General features: G+C 44.8%; 1 protein-coding gene across 1 annotated transcript in view; it reads right to left on the minus strand.

Moving 5' to 3' along the window:
• LOC118787672 (neuron navigator 2-like) overlaps positions 1 to 20,789 on the minus strand; it is a 96,338-nt gene that overhangs the window by 13,865 nt on the left and 61,684 nt on the right. Inside the window, exons 12-22 of the mRNA XM_036543237.1 lie at positions 20,146 to 20,275; positions 17,688 to 17,991; positions 16,544 to 17,246; positions 14,472 to 14,924; positions 13,935 to 14,000; positions 12,289 to 12,333; positions 11,193 to 11,353; positions 10,212 to 10,391; positions 7,872 to 7,924; positions 4,017 to 4,040; positions 3,710 to 3,784 (exon numbers count right to left, since the gene is read on the minus strand). Of these exons, the coding sequence (XP_036399130.1) occupies positions 3,710 to 3,784; positions 4,017 to 4,040; positions 7,872 to 7,924; positions 10,212 to 10,391; positions 11,193 to 11,353; positions 12,289 to 12,333; positions 13,935 to 14,000; positions 14,472 to 14,924; positions 16,544 to 17,246; positions 17,688 to 17,991; positions 20,146 to 20,275 (2,194 nt within the window). The remainder of the gene's footprint in view (positions 1 to 3,709; positions 3,785 to 4,016; positions 4,041 to 7,871; positions 7,925 to 10,211; positions 10,392 to 11,192; positions 11,354 to 12,288; positions 12,334 to 13,934; positions 14,001 to 14,471; positions 14,925 to 16,543; positions 17,247 to 17,687; positions 17,992 to 20,145; positions 20,276 to 20,789) is intronic.

Here is a 20,789-nt window from a genome sequence, read left to right on the forward strand (position 1 = left end):
CAAAGCCCTGACATTATTAATGTAAAAACAGTGTGAGGCCCACACAAGCCCTCATCCCCAGTGCCAGTAACTGAAACAAGAGAGCTACTTCTGCACAAAAAGAGCTCCATTCCAAACCAGATGCAAACAGCAAACGGAGCTTGGTCTGTGTGCAGAAAACGCTATTGTCAAGATCATCCATGAGAAACGTGTGTCAGAGAACATACTGATCATTCATATTTTAAAGACACACTGCACACCCACCATTTCGGGCAAAAAAGGTAGTTAATCACTCACAAAGACATTTGTGATACAACACAACACAACACAAACAAACACACACACACAGAAGCACACATACACACACATTGTTAAAGCTTTTCTTTGTCTGCCAGAGAGATACAGCAGTGTACTTTGTACGTTCAGCTCTGAAGCAAAAAGAAAACCTTTATGCCAGCACTACTTCAGCATGGAGCACCAATTTGCCAAAAGCAAAGCCCTGCTGAGGTGCACGAAATAATCAAATACATGAAGAAAAACCTGTTGCGGTAAGTTCGTTCTTGCAAATCTCACCACTGAAAAGAACTGATAAAGCCGAGCACTCCTCAAATAGCCCGTTTTGCAGGCTCCTATAAGCTGACCAGCAAGAGACACCGTTAAAGCCCTGGGCGCACCTCGTTGCAGTTGTGAGGGCTGGTACCTCGGTCCTGGCATCCTGGACTGTGACTCTTACTCCTCCTGAGGGGCTGCTGGTGCCCCTTTACCTGGTCCTGCCTCAGAGAGGGGTATTGGTTGAGAGGCTGCCAGGTCATGGCACCCCTGGTGCTGGAACAGGGGCCACTGGCCGGCTGAGCGAGCGGTCCTGACATGTCACCCTCAGAAGACAGCGTCAGGCCCAGGGTTTGAGGACGAGCTGACGTGTGTTGAGGCGGCAGAGAGGTGACCCTTGGAGAGAGGCTCCTGCCTGTGACTGTCTCGCGACTCGGAGCGGAGTGGAGGGATAAGCAGACACAGCTCCCGATGGTATCGGAGGCTTGGCGTAACATGAGCCGATAGCTTGGCACAGACAAAGCAGAGACTTGGAGTGCTTCCATCACAGGGGCGGCGAAGAGCAATCAAGTTTCGGCAACCCCCCTCTCAACCCCCCACCCCTTGGCCCGCCCCTTTTCCAAAGGTTTCCCTTCACTCTTCAGCTGGCCCACTTATATATGAACTCTCTGGGTCTCATTAAGTGGAAAAAGCAAGTAAATGAAGCATCTCTTCAGAGGTAACTGACTGATGGTAGCAGGTACCCACAGTCACACTGCAAACACTCTGCAGATCAACTGAAATGCAGGCACTGGGTGCGGGCAAGAGGAAGTCCCATTTGATGAACCCACTGCACTTCCCTGGCTGTTTACATTTTTACATTCTTCTGCAAGTCAAACAAGCAATCCAGCTCAGTACATCTTCCCCTGGAGAATGCCACCATGACACTTCCCTGGTAATGCATTGCAGCTTGCAGGTAGACACAGACTACACCCAGCCGTGCGGATGAACAGTAAAATCCTGCAACTGTCTCCATAGGAACAGTCTGTCATTCAGAATGTGCATTCACTGTTCACTGTGTGAACTGGCACCGCTTTTGCAATGAGTCAGAGCTCAGGGCAGTTGGAGCCAAGAGGAGCCATCGGGCGGCATCGGTGCCGGAGAGAGGCGCCGTTGTGTAACAAGAAGGGAGTCGCTGGAGAGGGATTTCAAAACACACCTCAACCGCTACTTCCAACAGCTGCTGTGGCGGACGTGTGGAGACAGCAGGTGGAGCACGTTTAGACCATCTGCTGCAGGGAAGACTTTTCTGACTGATCACAACAGCCACACAGTCAGAGGATGAATAAACAGAAACAATACAGAATGATAAGCACCAGCTCACAACTGCCTTTGGAGTGATAAATCTTGGGGACAGGTTGGGGTGAGTCGATCCAGCACACTGTCGACTGTTATCATTGCATAATTATCATCCTGTCTCACCCTAGAGTATTATGATTAGCACACCTAGATACTAATACTCATGCTTAAATTCATACAAACCTAGCAGCAAGAAGAAAACATTTGACCATTCTATTGCCTTTGGCTACAATATTAACATATATTCTTGCCACTAGCTTTTGCTGTCAACCTAGCATACCAGAATACCAGTATAGCTAGCTAAACTGAATTTAAGAACAAATGCACAGGTCATAACTGTGTGAAGGAGAGCAAGGCTGCAGTACTGTACTGAATTCTTCTAGAAGAGGGATTGATACTTGTAACCAGACCAATCCCTCTTGTCTGTAAAACCTGCACCAAATAGTTTCGGATGACGTCAGAGTGCACCAATGCTAAGGGAGGCATCCTAACCTTTCTTTTCCACTTATCTATAGGGTCCAAAGTCTGATAGCCTATAAAGCTGTGCTGTTAACTGTTTATTGCATTTTGAAAGCAGTGGTACTTGAGATTATTATTAATTTTCTACAGCACAAATACAAATTAATTGAATCTATGTATCCTTAACAATTTGTGTGTGCTTTCACAGCTCATTCCATAGGGACAAAGTGAACATTCATCAGAAAGACGGAAGAATTCAGCTGCCCTCATATTAATAACCTGATCTGTATGAACAAGGCACCAGCACAAACAGCCAAGCTGGAAAGCTAAATAAATATATCCTAACGCTTTGCTCTTTATCAGCGTTTTTGAGTGGTAGAGATGATGTCAAGCTTCATTTTGACAGGACAACATTGGTTCTTCAGTCCTTACAGAAACTGCACTACAAGCCATGCTGAAGCACTTCTGACTCAATGTGACTGATAAATGAATGGAGTGTGTGCCAATGTTGTATTGCACAAGCATGGAAAAAAAAAATCCACAGAGCAAAACACAACTTTGCGTATGAAGTAATCTGTGACTCCAGTAGCCATCTTCTGCGTAATCACATCAATCAGGGCAGCTATGCAATTCTGCTATGCAATTCTGACAGAGAGCAGGGTAAAGACAGACATCAGCAATGCTCCAAACCCAAACATCAGCCCTGCTGATGACAAACAAGATCTGCAGATTGCCTTTAGGTACGCGCTTCTTTAAAGTGAGAAAAAAAAACAACTAACTATATCCAGCTGCTACCTGTGTGCGGTACACCAAAACACAAACCTCTTGATCATACCTTTAATTCTTTCACATTTTGTGGCAGCGATCCAAGCCATGGATGTACCAAACAGTGGCAGTGTTTCTTCTTTAAAAATAGTTTTTTTTGTTTAGGTGAAAGCATGGTAATGTAACTCACAGAGGCATTTGTTGGTCTTGGATGCACAATGAAACGCGCTAAACTTGGAACAAAGGCTCTGCAGCCTCAGATCATTCACCCATGGTTCCTCTGTGGTTTATAAGAGACACAGTTTATTGAGGGTGTGATCCACCTCATACAGGTGACTGCTGTTGTACTCTTGTCCTGTACTGCAGCTTTACTCACAGCCATAGGATCAAAGAACACAGACATCGAGATATAATACCCCTCTGCTCACAGCAACAACAGCCAACTGCAGCAACGTTACAACCACAACGCCTATAGAATGTTGTGTACACCAGTGTCTCTATCAGGCTTTCAAGTATCCCATTGCTACCAGCAACCATGAACTGCTGAACATCTTCTGAGCCACACAATGCTCTCACTGGGAGATAATCAACACCCTGGTGAAACATTACTGGTACTTACATTAGCACTTAGCTGCGTGGTCAGGGCAGACACCTTCTCCTGTGACGCATCCAGCTCTCTGCGCAGCTTGCGGATCTAAAAACACACAGGTAAAGAAGGGGTGTTCACAGATCCTATAATGTAGGTTATTTAGGGAAGAAATGATGAGTGATCACTGAAAAAACTGTATGACACTGTTACGGGTCACAATCATGTGACCAGATACAAGGCAGAAACCAACCCCCGGCAATCACCCAGTTAATATAAATAAAGTTTTGAGAATTTTTTTCTGTTGTAAGAACAGACAGATGGGGAGAAGTTTCCTTACCTCTGACTGTGACTTTTCTTCAGGCTGTGAAAATAAAACATGAAGATATTCAACTGACTGAACAACAAATTGATTGCAGATCAAAGGCTTCTGAAAGAGCGGCAGAAAAAGGCAGAAGCTGTCCTACCTTGGGCAAAAGTGCTGCCCCCCTTGAATGAATGCATGACTGTAACTTGTGCTTCTTTCTGTTGTTAAACCTCACATAATTCACAGACTTAGGAGAAAAGACCCCAGTAATTAGTGCTCTCCATCTAAAGCATTAAACAAAGATTCTCTGGTAACACTTCTAATCGGGTGCAAAACACAGATGAGGCCTGAGGGGGTGAGCAATTCAAGCTCACATTCACTGTGTTTGTCTCATTTCCTAGACTCCACTCAGAACAATGACACCGAAGAAGACCTACAGCAAAAACCACAGGCATACATGTCAACCCCTTCAGATGCCCACCTGTATCACCCTCTGGAAACATGCATAAAATCCATAGGATTTATAAATCCATTGGGATCTATAAATTGCAACAAAATGAAATAGATATTAACAATTTATTAATAAATCAACAATGTCTCCATGTAAACTTATAAGTAGCACTACAACACTAAATAACTGACTTCAGCTATTGTCTGAAGTTGTCTACTACACTAGGATCATGTCACACCATGGGTCATCTCTGCTGTCTCTAGTCTGCAGTCACTGCAGCAGTAGCTGTATGTCCTTGATTTGTCAAGATAGATCATGGGTGCTCCTGATTGTACTCACAGGCAGCCCCTTTTGCCATCTGGAGCTGCCTGTCTGTTGGTGCAATTACACAGCAAGTGTCTGTATTTATCTTGCATTGCAATAGGGCCGTTAGAGTGTCAGTGTTAAGATTTTTTCTGCAGTCTGTGTGAATCTTCCTAACTTGGGAAAAGACTCTTTCACAGTCAGCATTGCTGCGTGGAAGGGACAGCACAGCTTTCATGGTTGTTCTCAGGTTGGGGAATCTCTCCTCTCCCCTGGGACTTCTCATCTGCAGGATGGAGGCCCACGCATGGGCAGCCCTGATGGATTTCCCCTCTCCATCCAGAAGTGTAAATGTTTACAAACACTGCGGCGCGTGAGCACTAGCTGGTGGCAGAAAGCCAGCAGGCAGTAACCAGTACCAGCAGAAAATTTACCATTCTCGACAGTGTCTTTTATTGTGTTATCATCATGTAATCTTACATTTTATAATTTTTACATGATCTATTAGATGTATATCAAATAATATCTGTCTACAGTAACAATTCTGTGCGCCTACAATTTTAAAAAAAAAAACTGTAAAGGTAACGTGTCCGATGTTTCAGGGAAAACCATATGATTCTATGGGGAAACAGTAGGCTAGTAATGTTACCTAGCATTAGCAGCTAGCAGTTTAGCCACATATCAATGGATCCCAAGTAATAGTAATAGCAAAGAGTTATGCTGTCAGGTGTAACATTAATAAGAAACAAAATCCAAATGTGCAAGTTTTATGTTTTATCTAAGGCTAGAGACAGTCAATAAGTTAATTAACGTCAAAACTAGCAGACGGTCCGGTGACTGTTGTGCGGGTGGCACATGCATTCGAGTCAGCTATCTTTATGGAGGAAAACCTGTGTTAAAATAAATCTCTAAGTTACTCATGTGATCATGTTGGTGGGAATATATTTTGTAGTATGTGACTGCTACAATGCAAAAAAATTACACTGACATTATAGAAACATGGTAGGTTATTCAATAACGTTGAGAAAGTTCTGAATTTTGTATGCAAGTCTACGGGAGCCAAAGCATCTGGTTGTTGCTCTTCGTTTACCGTAGTGTGGTGTTTCGTGTGTTCATGCGTTATTTTATCATTCTTGAAACGAATAGCATGCAATAAATTTTGAACCAAGTTTTTTTATAATCCGTATGATTTTATGTATACGTCCATAAGCAATTTAAATGGGAGAAAATCTGTATAATTTACAGAGATTCCGCATAGGTTGACATGTATGCACAGCAGAACTGACACCATGCTGAAATCCCTTAAATGAATCCCTTTAGCTCAAGAATACAGCCTGGTATCACAAATCATGGTTCTTCTTGGTGTGTTGTACCCATGGACAATATCTATAAACAGCAATTTAAGATCAACCTTCCACGGCCTTGTGGGAAATTTACAAGCCCTAGCTTTGCGAAACTGACAGAACCAAAATAAATGGTTGAAAGATAATTGCTTGTGCTGGTATGCATCCAGGGTGATTGCACCTCATAGTTAAATACTTCACCTGTTGTTTTGCAGTTGCCAGGCAGATCCCAAGTGCAACAAAAACAAACATTACTGAGCTGCTGTTACATAAAGACCCAAACCAAAATGATTTTTCCCCTTCCTCACAATGATTGTTCCTTTCCTGGCAGTGGAAGTATTTTGACTGAAAAATGTGTACTTTGATGCTCATGACACACAAATGGCATATTTATGGCACATCTCTGCATTTTCCTCCAGTTTGCTTGAGCAGAACATCTAGTGGTAAAGACAGGTATGTCATCTCCCCAATCTGAATATTTCACATTTTTTTCCCTTCAAAAACCCACTATGTTAGATAATGAGCAGAATACACAGCAATACAATTTCCACAGCTTCACCTCTGATGCTTGAAACATCTCCTTCCCTCTGCAGGATAAAAGCCATGCTGAAAAAATACAACATTTCACCCCACACTAATGAAGAACTGAACCACAACTGAACTGAACTAATGCACAAGTGAACCTACAAGTACCCCCTAATGCGGAACAATGGTAAAATTATTTTCAACCACTGTATGTTCAATTTGTCAAAAATACTGGCTCAAATAGGAACAAATAGAGTGGACCTAAACTATGTGCATACACATTTATTCATCCTAATAACCGCATCTTTAATTTGACCTCTACGTCAAGCCCATAAAATACACCATGTGACACTCTGCCCAACTCATTTAACTATTTGAAATCTGAAACCTTTTATAGGTATGTATCAAGTTAAACAAATAAAAAAAACAATGGAAAAACCCCTAAAAGAATATTACCACCAGAAAATTATTCTTCACATTCAGTCAGGACACACAAGGTTACTGTCGAACCTTAATCTTAAACCAAAGTGAATCCTCCTTACCGTGGAGCCCCAAGGTCTGAGCGTTCCAGCGAAGGAGAGAGTGGCCATCATCCTGCATCTGACACCTACTCTCTAACAACAGTGTACTTGTATTGCTACAAGCGAGAGGGCTGTCTTTTCGACACCTTAATACCCGCTCTGAGCGTACAGTAAGGAGCCAGCCCACTGGAAATCTTGCGTGGGAGGGACCTTCAGGGCTCACACGCTTCAAAAGTGCTTACTGTAATTAGTAAAGGTGTCCTTCATTTTTATTTGTCATCATGGGGACCTGACCAATAGCCAGCCACTATTTCCATCTCTTACTTCTTGAGTGTATGTTGCTTGCCAAAGCACCAAAAATATTAAGTACATATATAAAATGTAGAATGTAGAATGTAGAGCTGTTGGACATTTCAGACTGAAAACATTGAGACCTACATACATGAACTGTGATCCTCTGCCTCAGGTTTAATTTAGCCAGGTTGACTTTAAGTGAGCTTGGTGCAGGTGTCCCCCGTGGCATGGCCTAACAATGACAGCCCAGCCTCCATAATAACCTCCCTCAGGTCCACAACACTACATTTAGAGATGCTCTCAGCAACAGGCCAACGCCTACTGAGTCTTTGTTAATGACCTCAAGCGTGTAATTCTGTGTTGGACATCTAGACAATGAGTGTGCTGTCTGAAATGACACACGCTCATTTAAATTCAAAAGAATAAGAAATGGTTATTGCTTTAAACTCACCGTTGAGTAGATGGAAGAGGTACTGGACACCAGAGATAGTGAAGAACCATGAACTGGAAGGGAAATACAGGAATAAAAACAGGTGATGTATTTACCAGTACAGTGCCCCCTTAAAGCACAGCAGTAAATGGGCGATTTTTTTCACAGAAAAGCTCACAGTGTTTGTGACCTGAGTGACTCATACTATAGGACATTTTTGAATTGCACGTATTAACAAGTCGCTGTACTAGGAGTCTCTGAGCCTGAGCTGTAGGGTGTGGTGTACATCATCACTGCCTCTGCACTGACGTACGCCTCTGACTGTGCAGGGACACTCTCACTTGCCCCAACTCGACTTCATCTCTGTACAGAAAATATTCATGCCTTTGGAGCCGTAATTGTTCCACACACTACAATTAAATACAAGACTGTAAAACTCTGCCAGTGCTAACGGTAATGGTAATGACTGTCTTCATATATCAAAATGCAAATGCATGATGAGTGACACACTTCAGGACAATGCAGGGTTGTGTATTGACAGGTGGCTGAGCTGCCAAATCTGAGGGCTATAGGTAATAACGAGAGCCACCGCCTGCATGCCCTGCTGATCTCACCATTAGCATTCACCGTTACAGAGCAACAATCTGCTCTCAGCATTTAGCTCAGAGGAGTGGCATATAGACATTTCCATGAGATGATCATTTTTTTTTAAATACTGACAAAGCTTGCTCAAAATATGATAGGTATTTAACGCACTTTAAGAAGGTCAGATAGCTTCCACAGTAGCATAGGAAAGCACATGATAACTATGGTTTGAAGTCAGGTGGTGCCATAATTCTCACAATAATAGTACTAATAGGTAAAATCATAACAAAACATTGATTTGGCATTACTATATCTAGCAGTACCGAAAAATGTAATCTTCATTCCTGAAAAACAATTTGGAAGGTTTTTGGCACTGCATGCTCTCAGTGTCATCAAGCTGACTGACTTTCATGGCAATTGTCTTTAATAACCCAGTAATCATATTGTTTTCAAACCTCTGGGAAAAACGCTGGGAAAAAATAAGGTTTGACAAATGGTAAGGCGATAACATGGCCATATAGGGTGAGAGATAGGAAAGGCTGAATTTCTGGAGTCTTTAACAGCTGTATGCAGCCTGCCTTCAGGGTGTTACACTGTTTCAGTATCACTGGGTTCATGCCCTCCTCCTCAGTCTTCTGACTGTTTGGAGTACAATGACACTCTTTCATTGGGGCTGCTACACTTTGGTGCCGAGGCAGAGACAATGTCAGAGTGCTGTCAAGCTCCAAGCTTTTGAGGAGACATGAGCTGAAAATATTCAACATTTGGCTCTAATGACTAAGACACCCCCAATCTTACTCAACAGACCCAGAAAAACCTGTATATTTCAAACAGTTTGTGTTAGACTTCACATCTACAACTTCACATCTGTTCTTGAATAGAAAGGTACATGTATACTCATCTTTGAGATCAAACAGACAGAAGTCAACATAATGAGGGCAGACTCTGTTAGCTACTAGCTAGCTACTAGTCTGTGAAGTACAGTGAAAAAGATGGACAAACAATATTCCATCATTATAAAAGACAATTTGGTCACTGAATCTATGAAGTGAACAAATACTGGATTCTTCCTGCTTTTAGACTTTAATCCCACATCTAGTAATGAATTAAACTTGGGTGACATGAAATAAAAGGTTTCCTGGCTCTAGACCTGGCACTGGGGCACGAGCTGAAAGCAGCCCTCTCTGGCTGGAGTGCTGTGAATTTAGGAGTGCCTATGCGTCTTGCTGCAAGACTGAACAGTACAGCTCGCCCGCTTGTCTCCCTCGCGCTCAGACACGCCGAAATCAACACCTCCAACTGCCAAGGACACCTACATCAGTTAGGGAGCTGGCAAACGAGGGTGTCTGGAGATGAGCGCTGAATCACAGATCTCCCCAGCCAAGAATTTGTAGTTAATTACCAAACCAAAGTAATCTCTGAGAGCACTCCTTAAAAATAACAAAGGCTCTCTTCAGAGCTGTCCTCACTCCCACATTGGAACAGAAACAGATTATGCATCAAAACTCTGAAGCAATGGGTGAACTTAATTTTCATTCACATAGACTTAACCCTTTGGTTAAACAAACTGTGGCCATTTGTATGCTTATTGTATATCTTATCCTGGAGACCATCTTGCATGTTTGAGTTTCTCGTTTTTCTGTTTTGGAACAAAAACAGAAACTAGTACTGACCCCAAAATGCATTCTGGGCTCAGTCCTCTCAAAAACATTCTTGGACATACCAGAGTCCATAGGAAAGTGTATTGCGAGGCTGTAAGTGATTTTTTAAGCTCACCTTCTTCAAAGCCATCCTTAAAGGAGCCAGACCGGCTCATGGTCCGGGACTTCTCGTCTAGGGACATGGAGGAGTTGCGGAGGCGGGACTCAGTGTAGGGGTCGTAGGGAGCTTCTTGATTGGACATGCTGTTGGCACGCAGGCTGGCCAGGTTGATCTGTGCAGCTGTGGTAGGGCTGGCTGCTAGGACACACGACATGGGTCAGAAGGAACAGATAGCATCCACACTCAGCTCAGCCACCGGGTCGACTCTGCCCGCTCATTACTAAAATGCCTCAGCAATATCCTGGAAATGACGTTCACAAACACGAATATAAATGAATACATCATTATCAAGTAAAGTAATGACCAACTACTTATAAATATAAAAAATGGCAACAAAGTAATTAACAAAAGCATCAGACCCCACCCAACTGGAACAATGGCATGAATAAAGTGAGGAGAATGATCATTATGCTATGTGACTGACTTAATTCTACCTAGTTATCAGTCTCATATCCAATCCCATTTATCCTGTAACTAAATGTGTGATTCCATAAGACACAAAGGATGTGCATTTTATATAACTACATACAAAGTGCCATTATCATCACATGTACTCCTCAACTACTGTATGGAGTGAAATATCAGTTATTTAATCTATATTTCTTAAGATACCTTATATGGACAATGATATAAAAGAAAACAGCAATTTCTTGTTGTAATGAGTCTGTTTGACAGATTTCCTGACTGGCCAAGTGAGTGAGCAGCTAACCCCAGAACCTCTGTTTCACCACAGGATGGTGTGGACACCATTAATGTGATCCACCAGTCCAGTCACAGCTGTTGCATAATGCCTGTTAACATGCAGTAAGATGCTGATCTGAGCAATGCATTTTGGGTGGTCACGGCTGAACACTGCAATAATGGCCTATTCTTGCAGATCCATACTGCTGGTGGTGCCGGCCAAGAGGGGCATGGGCGGAGTGTAGTGGGACTTACAGAGCTGACCAAAGTTGAAGCGGGTCCCGCAGGGTGAGGTGAGGCTGGACCCGGGGGAGAAGGGTGAGTTGCTGGCAGAGTCCTGCAGGCCCCCTGCGGAGTGGGAGCGCAGCCAATCCCTGGCCTCCTCGTGACTGCGCAGCTGGGAAGAGGGAGCGTACCTGCAGAGACAGCAGGAGCCAGTAAGCGACTGCATGCACTGGTGGTGGGTACAGTCCATTTGGACGCCATGCTGATTGGCTGTGACTGCAGTTACACCTGGGGAAAAGAGCGAGGGCCATGCAGACACAGAGCTTGGGCAGAAGTGCAGCAACAACAGAAAAAAAAAACTCACTTGTCCACACTTACATTCCACAGCATTAACACAAAAGTAACAAACCAAATATGACAAGACTAAAAACCATCTGCAGCTTCTGTGTGTAATAGGTTATTATTTTATCCAATTCAGCAAGCACAGTGCAGTCAGTGAGGAGAGTGTCTGTGTGTGTGAAAACAGACTCTGCCCACACGAATAAGGTCAGCGCAGGTGACTGCTGCACTGGCCTCTTGACCTCAATGTTTATTTTTTCATGGTTTAAGCAGTCTGTCTCTCAGCACTGCAACACGATGCACACTCCCAATGACAGAGGATCAGGGTCAAACTCTACTGCTCAGTCCACAGGCATGAGGGCTTCTGCAGGAGTGACACACTGCGGTGCTCCTTTCCACATGCAATCCCATAACCCTGATCAACCTGATCTGTGGTCATTTTGCAATTAACGACACCCAGGGGAAATTTAAAGCGGTGTAAAAAGTCCTACCACAAAGGACCACATAAAAAAACAAAAAAGCTAAAGAAAAAACACAAGTGCACGTATCTAGAGCAGCAGTACCAAAACAAATGCACATGAATGACTAAAACTATACTAACATTCTTCACTGTGACTGTAACCCCACATGCGTCAAAGTAGCAAACACACTGGCAAAGTGCAGAGAAAGAAACAGCTCACACAAGGCAAAGTGCACGTGTGGGAGTGGGGAGAGACGGGATCCCAGACACACACAGGGAAGACACAGCACGCCTCAGGCACTAGGGTGCAGCCAGAGGCGCAAGTACCTGAGTCCCCTCTTGGGCAGGGTATTTCTATGAAGGTACAGGGCTCTGCATGGGGCGTCAAACAGAGACTTCAGGAGAGGGGCAAAGGAATGTAGGAGCACATAGGCAAGGGCCAGGGATTGGGATGGAATACTAACAGACTGGCACACCAAGTATTACTGTATTCATGTGCAATAATATATATATTTAAACATCAGACAATATGAAGGCAAGAACTAGGTAAAAGGGCTATACATTTCATTTTTTAATTTTTCTTTTGTATTTTGTAACATAAACCCAATATCACCTTAAAATAATTCAGTTCTAAAGTCTTTAAAACATCACACAGAACAAAATTTCAATGTATCATTTGTATTCAGAATACATTTGCAAGGGACTGTGTGTATGTGCGTGTACACACACACAGTAAAAGGGCTGTGTTGTTCCATCTAGCATTCTGAGCAACAGATTCCTGTGAAGACTAGTGGTCTAATGAAATCTTACCTGCCAATCAAAAAACAGGTGCCCATTTGCTCAAAGAAGGTTGCATCCTTACCTCACCCTTAAAGGGATCTATAAGTAAAGCTACCTTTACGGCAAGTAATTAGTGGGTGAGTCAACAATTTGACTGAATTCCCAAGAAACCTTTTAAATCCTTTTCTCCTTTGTCAAGAGTATTATTTATCATTTCCAGCATTTGACTCTTAAGAGACTTGTCAAAGTTGAGAGGTGATTCACACAAAAATCATTTGTACTTGGTGACTAACAGCTAAGATCTAGGCTGCAGCATGTGTCTACTGGCAGATCACTGTGGAGTGAAGGGAAGACCCATTTTTTCACTGCAAAGTTTGGTCACCCTTCTGACTGAGTGTTCACAGTTAGGGTTGAGGTGTGGGGTGTGGGAGCTCCTCTTCTGAAACAATGAGAAGCTGGTGACAGGATGACAACTAGCAAAGCCTTCATGGGCCATGGGGAAGCCAGTGCTATCTGAGCACACTAGGGTCTCAACAGCATCTGGCCCAGTGAAAAGGTAACTGACAAGGGGCATTGTCTGTGAGGTTTCTGTCTCCTTGTGGACACAGGTGCAGGAGCAGGAGCAGGTGTGAAGGTTGGGGTGATGATGTGGAGGTGCTGGTACTTTCAGGACAGCCAAAAAAAGCTTGCGGGAGGGTGGAATTCATGCAGCACTAAGGACAATGCAGCCTGTAGTACATATTTGACTGTGGTGGGAAAAATGGTAGGTTTTCTACAAGAATGTTTAGACAGGACATCTTCTGATGTAAGGCTGCTGATGTCTGGGAAAAGCAAACAGCTGTGCTCTCCACAGCTGTGGCTAAACTATCAGACTCCCTCCATTTTAATCAGTAACACTTCAGCTAATGCAAAATGGAAGTATTCGACCAGGCCATTGAAAGAAAAGCTTATTACTTTTTAAAAAATTAACCCTATTGCTATACTTTGGTTTAGGAAATTCATCATCTGAAAGAACCTTGAGTCTTGGCTGTAATATCAAATGCACCTGCAGTTGGCACCACACAGACACATGGTATACAGAACTATATTGATGCCAGCTCAACACATCACTTCACACCGGACACACAGAAGCCATGGGTTTTGTTACAGTGGCAGCAGGCACGGCACACCCATCACAACACAGACACCTTTACCTGTCCTGTTTCCGGGGTAAAGTATTTCGGCTGAATTTAGGACTAGCAGACGGGGAAGACAAGGGGCTAAAGGGTAGGGGTAAATACAACAGAGAGAGGATTAGTAAATGAGGAACAGGGTATGGAGAATTCAGAGATCATTCCACAAGAGGGATCCAGCTGTCGGCACCCAAACGCCTTCACGGGTACCAGAAGCACTGGAATGCTCTAACCGAAAAAATCGCCATAGCTTCTATTTGTATCTCTAATAAAACGTCTTAGGCAAATGGCATGATGTTGTAGGAAACTAGAAACAGGATACAATACAATGACAGCAGAGTGTCTTTCAGAGTGACTTTCAGAGCGTTGATCTTAGCTAACTGTGTTCACACTGGCTCAGTATGAAGAAGTCCTCAAACATACTGTATATAAATATACCAATGATCTTTGTTGTCATTGCCTGTATTGAACAAACTTGAGTTGAGTTGATTTTAGGCATTTGGTTCAGTAATTACTGACACTGACACACCGAAACAGTGAAATGCTAGTTTGTCTCACCTGTCGGACAGGCCGGTGCGGACCACAGCAGACAGGGCGTCCTCCTTGCTGTTGCCGTGGAGCCCCAGCCCGCCGCTGCCCAGCGACACGTCGATGGACTCACAGCTTGTGTGCAGGCTGCTGACAGATGGGTGGCTCAGACCGTCCCTGCTGGGGGCTGAGTAGCTGCTGAGCGTGGTGCCCCAGGTCAGGCTACTGGAGGGGGCGGAATAGGCTGAGCCAGGGCTGGAGGCCAGTGAAGAGTGGGCTGGCTCACCCGCCCCACCCGGCCCACCCACCCGTGTGCCGTACAGCGGACTGCTCCCACCACTGCTTGGCGCCGCACCACCCGAGGATGAGTCTAACACCCCCTGCTGGCCCATGGTGGCATGGGGGTTGGAGATGACGGTGGAGTTCTTCATGTTCTCTGCTGTGGTGACCGGCGCCTGCTTCCCAGGCTTGCCTCCAAACAACCTTAAGCAGGAGCAGAAGGAGACACCAGTTTATGCACCAGTAATATAAAGATAACACTAAGAAGAGATAATAGTTTCACACATAATAAACATCATCACTTCAGCACAGCCCCTATACACAGGCATAGATAACAGAGGGAGAAAGGGGATCATAAACTCAGAAATGCAATGCAAGGATCACTGGAGCATAAGAAAATTATGAGGCTCACTGTCACTGTAACCAAAACCCTAGAATGAGCTTTAGCTTGTGTGGCTCATGCTAACGTTTGTTTGAGGCTCTGTAGCAGATGTGTATGTTAAATACTGGCTAAATTCCTCATTTCCACAACATGATACACCTCCTGCTTTTCTGTCATTCTTTAGGAATGAAAGTGCACAGTGAGACTCTACACTGTTCCAAAATTAAACTTGTTTTAAGAAAGAAACCCCTCCAAATCTTAAGCAAACAGACTGATAATAACATCAAAAGTGTTACTGGGAAAATAGCTCGTTTATTTTCTCATGACTTCATCAGACCTGTGAAATGACTAAAAGCAGACCCATTGGTAGGGCTAACAAATTGTATTCAGCAGTCAGAGCTAATGAAAACATTGGCCTTTTCGTCTGCATCCACTCAGATTCCTCTGAAGTAATATCGCTGGATGGGGAAAACCCAGCAGGGCTCTAATGACAGAGGCAGCTCTCATACTTTGAGCTTCTAAAAAACCAATGTGAACTTTGTGTAAGGCCAGTCTCAGAAAACATAGCCTTCTAACAATGACTCTGTAAATTCAAGGTCAAGATTCAAGATTAAATTTTATTGTCCTTTTGGTTAAAAATGGAAATTTGCCTCAGAGTAACTCTGAGAGTGTGATGTGTTTAGGGTAATAACTGCTTTACCTTCATCTAAGAGTCATTTTCAGGAAACACCCTGCCATCCAGCTACAGTTCATACTCTGTAAGCAGCTCAAGATTAGCAGCTGAGAAGGGCTTCATTGCTCTCTGACTACTTCACATTTAAAATCTACAGCTACCTTCAAATTCTGAAGGCACCATAAAGAAATGAATTTTAATTTTCTATTGTTCATGAGTACAGACACAACTGCCATGTAATTTGAATGCAGGCAGTGTGACATGTAATGCTTTCTTTGTGATCTTGATTTTGCATTGAAGTAGACCCGTGTCAGGGTTAAACCATGTTGCCTCTGGCAAAGGCACTTCATTTATACAGGATTATTCTGTCATTTGTTGCTCACATTTTTAACGCGTAACAATTTGGCCAAATGTAACCAACACATAAATCATCAAGTACTGCAATACTGGGAAGCAGCAAAGGTTTATTTCCCTTCATTTGTTACTGTAGTTTTGGAACTGTGTGAGTCAGAGTGTCAGAGGGTGAAAGGGGCTCTATCAGCCCTGGATGCAGAGGCTAATGTGCTAAAGGACCACAATCTTTTGAAGTGAAGGAGTTGTCTCCTTTAATCCCACAGAATCAGAGGAGGAAAGAATAACCACCATTCCCCTCCAGTCTGTAGGTATGTTTGTGAACACCCCTCTAAATGCAGAGTGACCCTGGATTGGCAGGTGTTCCAGTGGCCTGTATTTCTGGCTGTGAGGAGTGGGCGAAGGGAGAGGAGTTACCTGCGCAGGGTTGGGGAGGACACATCGGGGTACTTGTTCCCCTGCTGCCTCCCACTGTGGGCCGTGAAGCCTCCCCCGCTCTGGGATGTGGGGCTGGCCTTGATGGAGCCGCAGGGTGCTGCACTCTCTGTTTCTGAGCACACACCCTTCTCCCGGTCTGTCTGATTGGCTGTGGGGAGGGCAGCAACACCCCCACTGACCGCCTTAGCCAACTCATGGGCTCTGGGCACCGGCGGCCCTGCTGACTTGCTACTGAGGTTGGAGTCGATGCTACTGGTGGATGAGCGGTTGCCATTGCGGGTGGTGGTGCTTCCAGAGCCAGCTCGGCTGGGCCGCGGCAGGCTGCGGTACTGCAGGTTCGCACGGGCGCTCAGGGGCAGGTAACCGTCATCCTGGGCCTGCTGGCCATCCACGCCAGCCTTGCGACCTGCTGGGCGGCCCCCTGCCAGGCCCAAAGACTTGGGGACCTTGCCCAGGGTGGCTGAGCCACTGGTGATGGTGGCTCCACTGGCCGTGACCAGGGTCACCCCGCACGTCTGCTTTTTAAAGCCGAAGGTGTTGGTGGGAGTTCGCGCTGTGCTGGAGGGGGGCTTTTTGGCCTCGTCCCCACTGCTGCGGCCTGTGTCCGAGGGGGAGTGCTGTACGGTGTGGGACCGCGGCGAGAGCCGCCCCTTCTCTGACACCTTGGCATCATCCGTTTTACCTGCGCACCGACACAGAGAGCTCACGTTAACCCTGTGCCACCACATCATTTAAACAGTGCCACATCACAGCGCAGTTAAATTCAAATTTAAACAAGCTGTGTTGGCATGACCACACCGATGCACCGTATTGCCAATGAAATTTTCGCATAAATATCAAGCCCCTATTACACTTTCCCAGCATGTCTGAACTCAGGGCTCTCTCCAGCTCCAACTGCAGCCGAGGTATGAACCTTGGTCCAGCTCAGACAGTAACATCAGACAAGTAACATCTGCAGTAACTTGATCTAGTAGTTCAGTAACTAGATCCTACAGATAAACCCCACTGTCTTTGACTTTTTCTCTAACATTCCATCTGGAGTGCTCTGTCACGCTCAAAGCAGCACAGGAGCAACATGGGGGGCACTGGCAGGGGGAGGCATGACATAGGGCCAGGTACATACCAGTCCCATGGGTCTTGAGGGAGGCGGAGACTGTCACTGCTGGCGTCTTGGTGCGGGGAGTGGTAACGCCCACCTGCGCCGTCATGCCGCGCCTCCAGGAGCCCGTCTGGGAGACAGCGGGGCTGGCGCACCCTGAGGGGCTCTTGTCCGACTCATCCGACATGTCGGAGGTGTTGCGCCGCCATTTGGAGGCAGGCTCCATCCTGATGCCGCTGTCGGAGCCCCCGTCCGACCGCTTGACCTCGTCGCTGGACCACGCAAGGCTGTAATTCGCGGTTGAGTGCTTCTCAGCGTCTGTCTGGGGCTGTGGGACACAAACACAGGTGCAGTCGGCTTGCTCTGAGTTTCATCACATTGCATTCGGTATCATCACTTCTCAAGCTAATACCACACAACACAGCGCTCTTATCCAGCGACTGCTTTGTACACAAAGTGAAAGGCAGAAGGACCAGCTTACTTTCTGCCTCTGCGATCAACAGAAATGCCTTGTTTTATTGCTGCAGATTAAAGAACACAGAGTGACCTCTGATGATGGGGGCCACTAATCTGGGTGAGGCCCTACTCAACCCTCACCTCTGAATTAAAAGCAAATCTGTGGTGGCAAATGCCTACCTGCTGACCCCCTGAAGTTCCACACTACATTTTCAATTCAGTTTGTGAAGCTGGAGTTTGCTACAACCTGCATATTCGCTAAGTGGAGGGAAGGGTATTTTTGACAAAGGAGGCTCTGTGAGTCAGCACTAAAAAATACGTGATACTGCTCAGTAAAGATTACACATCACATACATAGTCAAAATGTGGAGGAAAATTAGGTGCAATATTCAGAGACACTTGGGTATAATCCCATAGTGGGCTTCCACAACTGGATAACACTCAATTTCAAAATGCTGGTTTTCCAAAAGAGAACCCAGCTGCACAGTGTAGCAGACAGATCCTTGCTGCAGTTAACTGGAATTGAGACTTTTTCTATGGCTTTTTAAGGACCAAGTCACCTCATAATAAGCAGCCTCTCTACAGTAACAATACAATGTGCCACTTTTTTCAGCTATTCAGCCTATGTTTCTTGACAGAATTCCTGCATCATTGATTTAATGTAATTATGAAGCAATTACTTAGGATTAATAATTAGTGTGTCTGACAGGACGGCTGTTAGGACAGCTGCCGTGAAGTATTATTTCTTCTTATTTCTTTTTTTGTTTTTCTAAAATTTCAGAAATCCAGATGAACACAGGCTGTCTGAGTCAAACTACACCCCTGAGCTAAACGCTTAACCCGAATCGTTCCAGTAAAAACCAAGGTGCACAGATGGGCTGCAGAATATCAAAAATGTGAGAGCTGGTAAGCCCTGTTATGTTATTCTACATTAGTGCCTAAAAGAATTCTGACATGCAGGAGAGATTCCGCCCTGGCTTTGAAACAGTGCTGATACACAGGGAGCTCAGGTACATTTGGCTACCATATGCAGGCACACATCTCACCCAGATCATTTAATGTTGCTTCCCACTTGGCCTCATGTCTCTGGGAAATTCCTAGTTGTCTCATTGTTTCAAAGGCAGTTGGGGAATGCAATAGAAATCTTAATCAGAAAAAGGTGCCCAATTAAAAAACACTGAACCCAATTAAAAAACACTGAACAAAGAAATCCATTGCTTCTAGGCAGAGACAGTTTACAAATCTGAAGATCAATGAGGCTGCCTTAATGACAAACAGAAATGCCCTCGATAGAGACTTCTGAAAAACTGACCTGCTATCATCCCGGCTGAAGATCTGGCAGCAGGAGAGCTCCATATATGGAGTTTTGTGAGAATTACATGCGGCTGGTGGTTGGAACCCATGTGCAGCGCTGTTATCAGAGCGTGGCTAGACTGGGAATGATCAGCACTAAAGCACAAAACTACTCCAGAGAGCTGGAGAGATTAAACCAAACCAGTGCAGAAAGCCCTGTCCTCTGACCACTGCTCTGAAACCAGAGTTAGTGGTGAGTCAGACCCTGATTAAATATGATGGCAATGCTCTTTGTGCTTAACTCTGAGCAGCTGATGCGTTCATGCCATGTTCATTTATTCACGAACAACTGTCATTCAATTCAGAGGCTGAAGAACACATGATATTAATTATAATTCAGAATAATAATAAAAAAATGAATTAGGGCAAAATGTGGTTTAATTGAATGTGGAATGTAAATCATCATAAAAGCATTACAAAGGTAGCAGATATCCGCTATGCTTTTTAGTCTCTGAGTCTGTATTCTGAATGAGTAGGACAGTCCTCCCTACACTGTGTGTAACCTACAAACAGCTTCAAACTGAACAGCCTGGTCTCCTTTGTTACCCCTGTGGTAACTATTACAGCTGCATGGCCTTTCAGATCCCAGCATGCATGGCGGTTAAGGTCCCTCTGCCTGCAGCCTATTGGCCAATTCCACATTGGCAGAGGTCTGAAGTGCTTGCGGACTCACCTGTCCGTCTACGCCCCTGCGGGCAGTGGCGGGTGTGTTGGCGTAGGAGCTGATGGAGGAGCTGGTGTTGATGTCATCGGTGTCGATGGTGTCACTGATCCCGCTGCTGACGGAGCTGCTGTCATCCCAGCTGCAGGAAAGAGGGGCCAGCATGTGAGCAGGATGGCCGTCCAAAACCCTGCAGGTACGTTTCCCCTGTCTCAAACAGCCTGTCTGTCATACAGACCCCCAACACTGCTGTGCCTGTCACACCATCGCCATGCACAATTGCCGTCACAGTTTAATCATGTCAACATGTTTTTGAAATCAACTATAAATGCCTCCTGCTTAATGAGTTCTCTTCATACAAAGGCAAACATCTGCATTACAACTACATGAAAAATGAGAGGTCCTGTTACTGCATAGAGCATAGGGCATTATCTACAGATGTTACAAAGCAAATCATTATGTATATGCATATGTGTTACATATGTGTACAAGCATATGAACTAGAAGCAATGTGAAGACATTATTGGTCACTGTATAACCAGATGTAGACCTAGATTTCAAAGGCATGATGTCTGAGGGGAGAAAGTCAATCAGAGGCTCTATCACTGAGAGCCTCTACTGTGTGTGGATGGGTGTGCATATCGATTATTAGACTG

This window comes from Megalops cyprinoides, chromosome 13, assembly GCF_013368585.1.
Source record: "Megalops cyprinoides isolate fMegCyp1 chromosome 13, fMegCyp1.pri, whole genome shotgun sequence".
NCBI classification, from domain to species: domain Eukaryota; kingdom Metazoa; phylum Chordata; class Actinopteri; order Elopiformes; family Megalopidae; genus Megalops; species Megalops cyprinoides.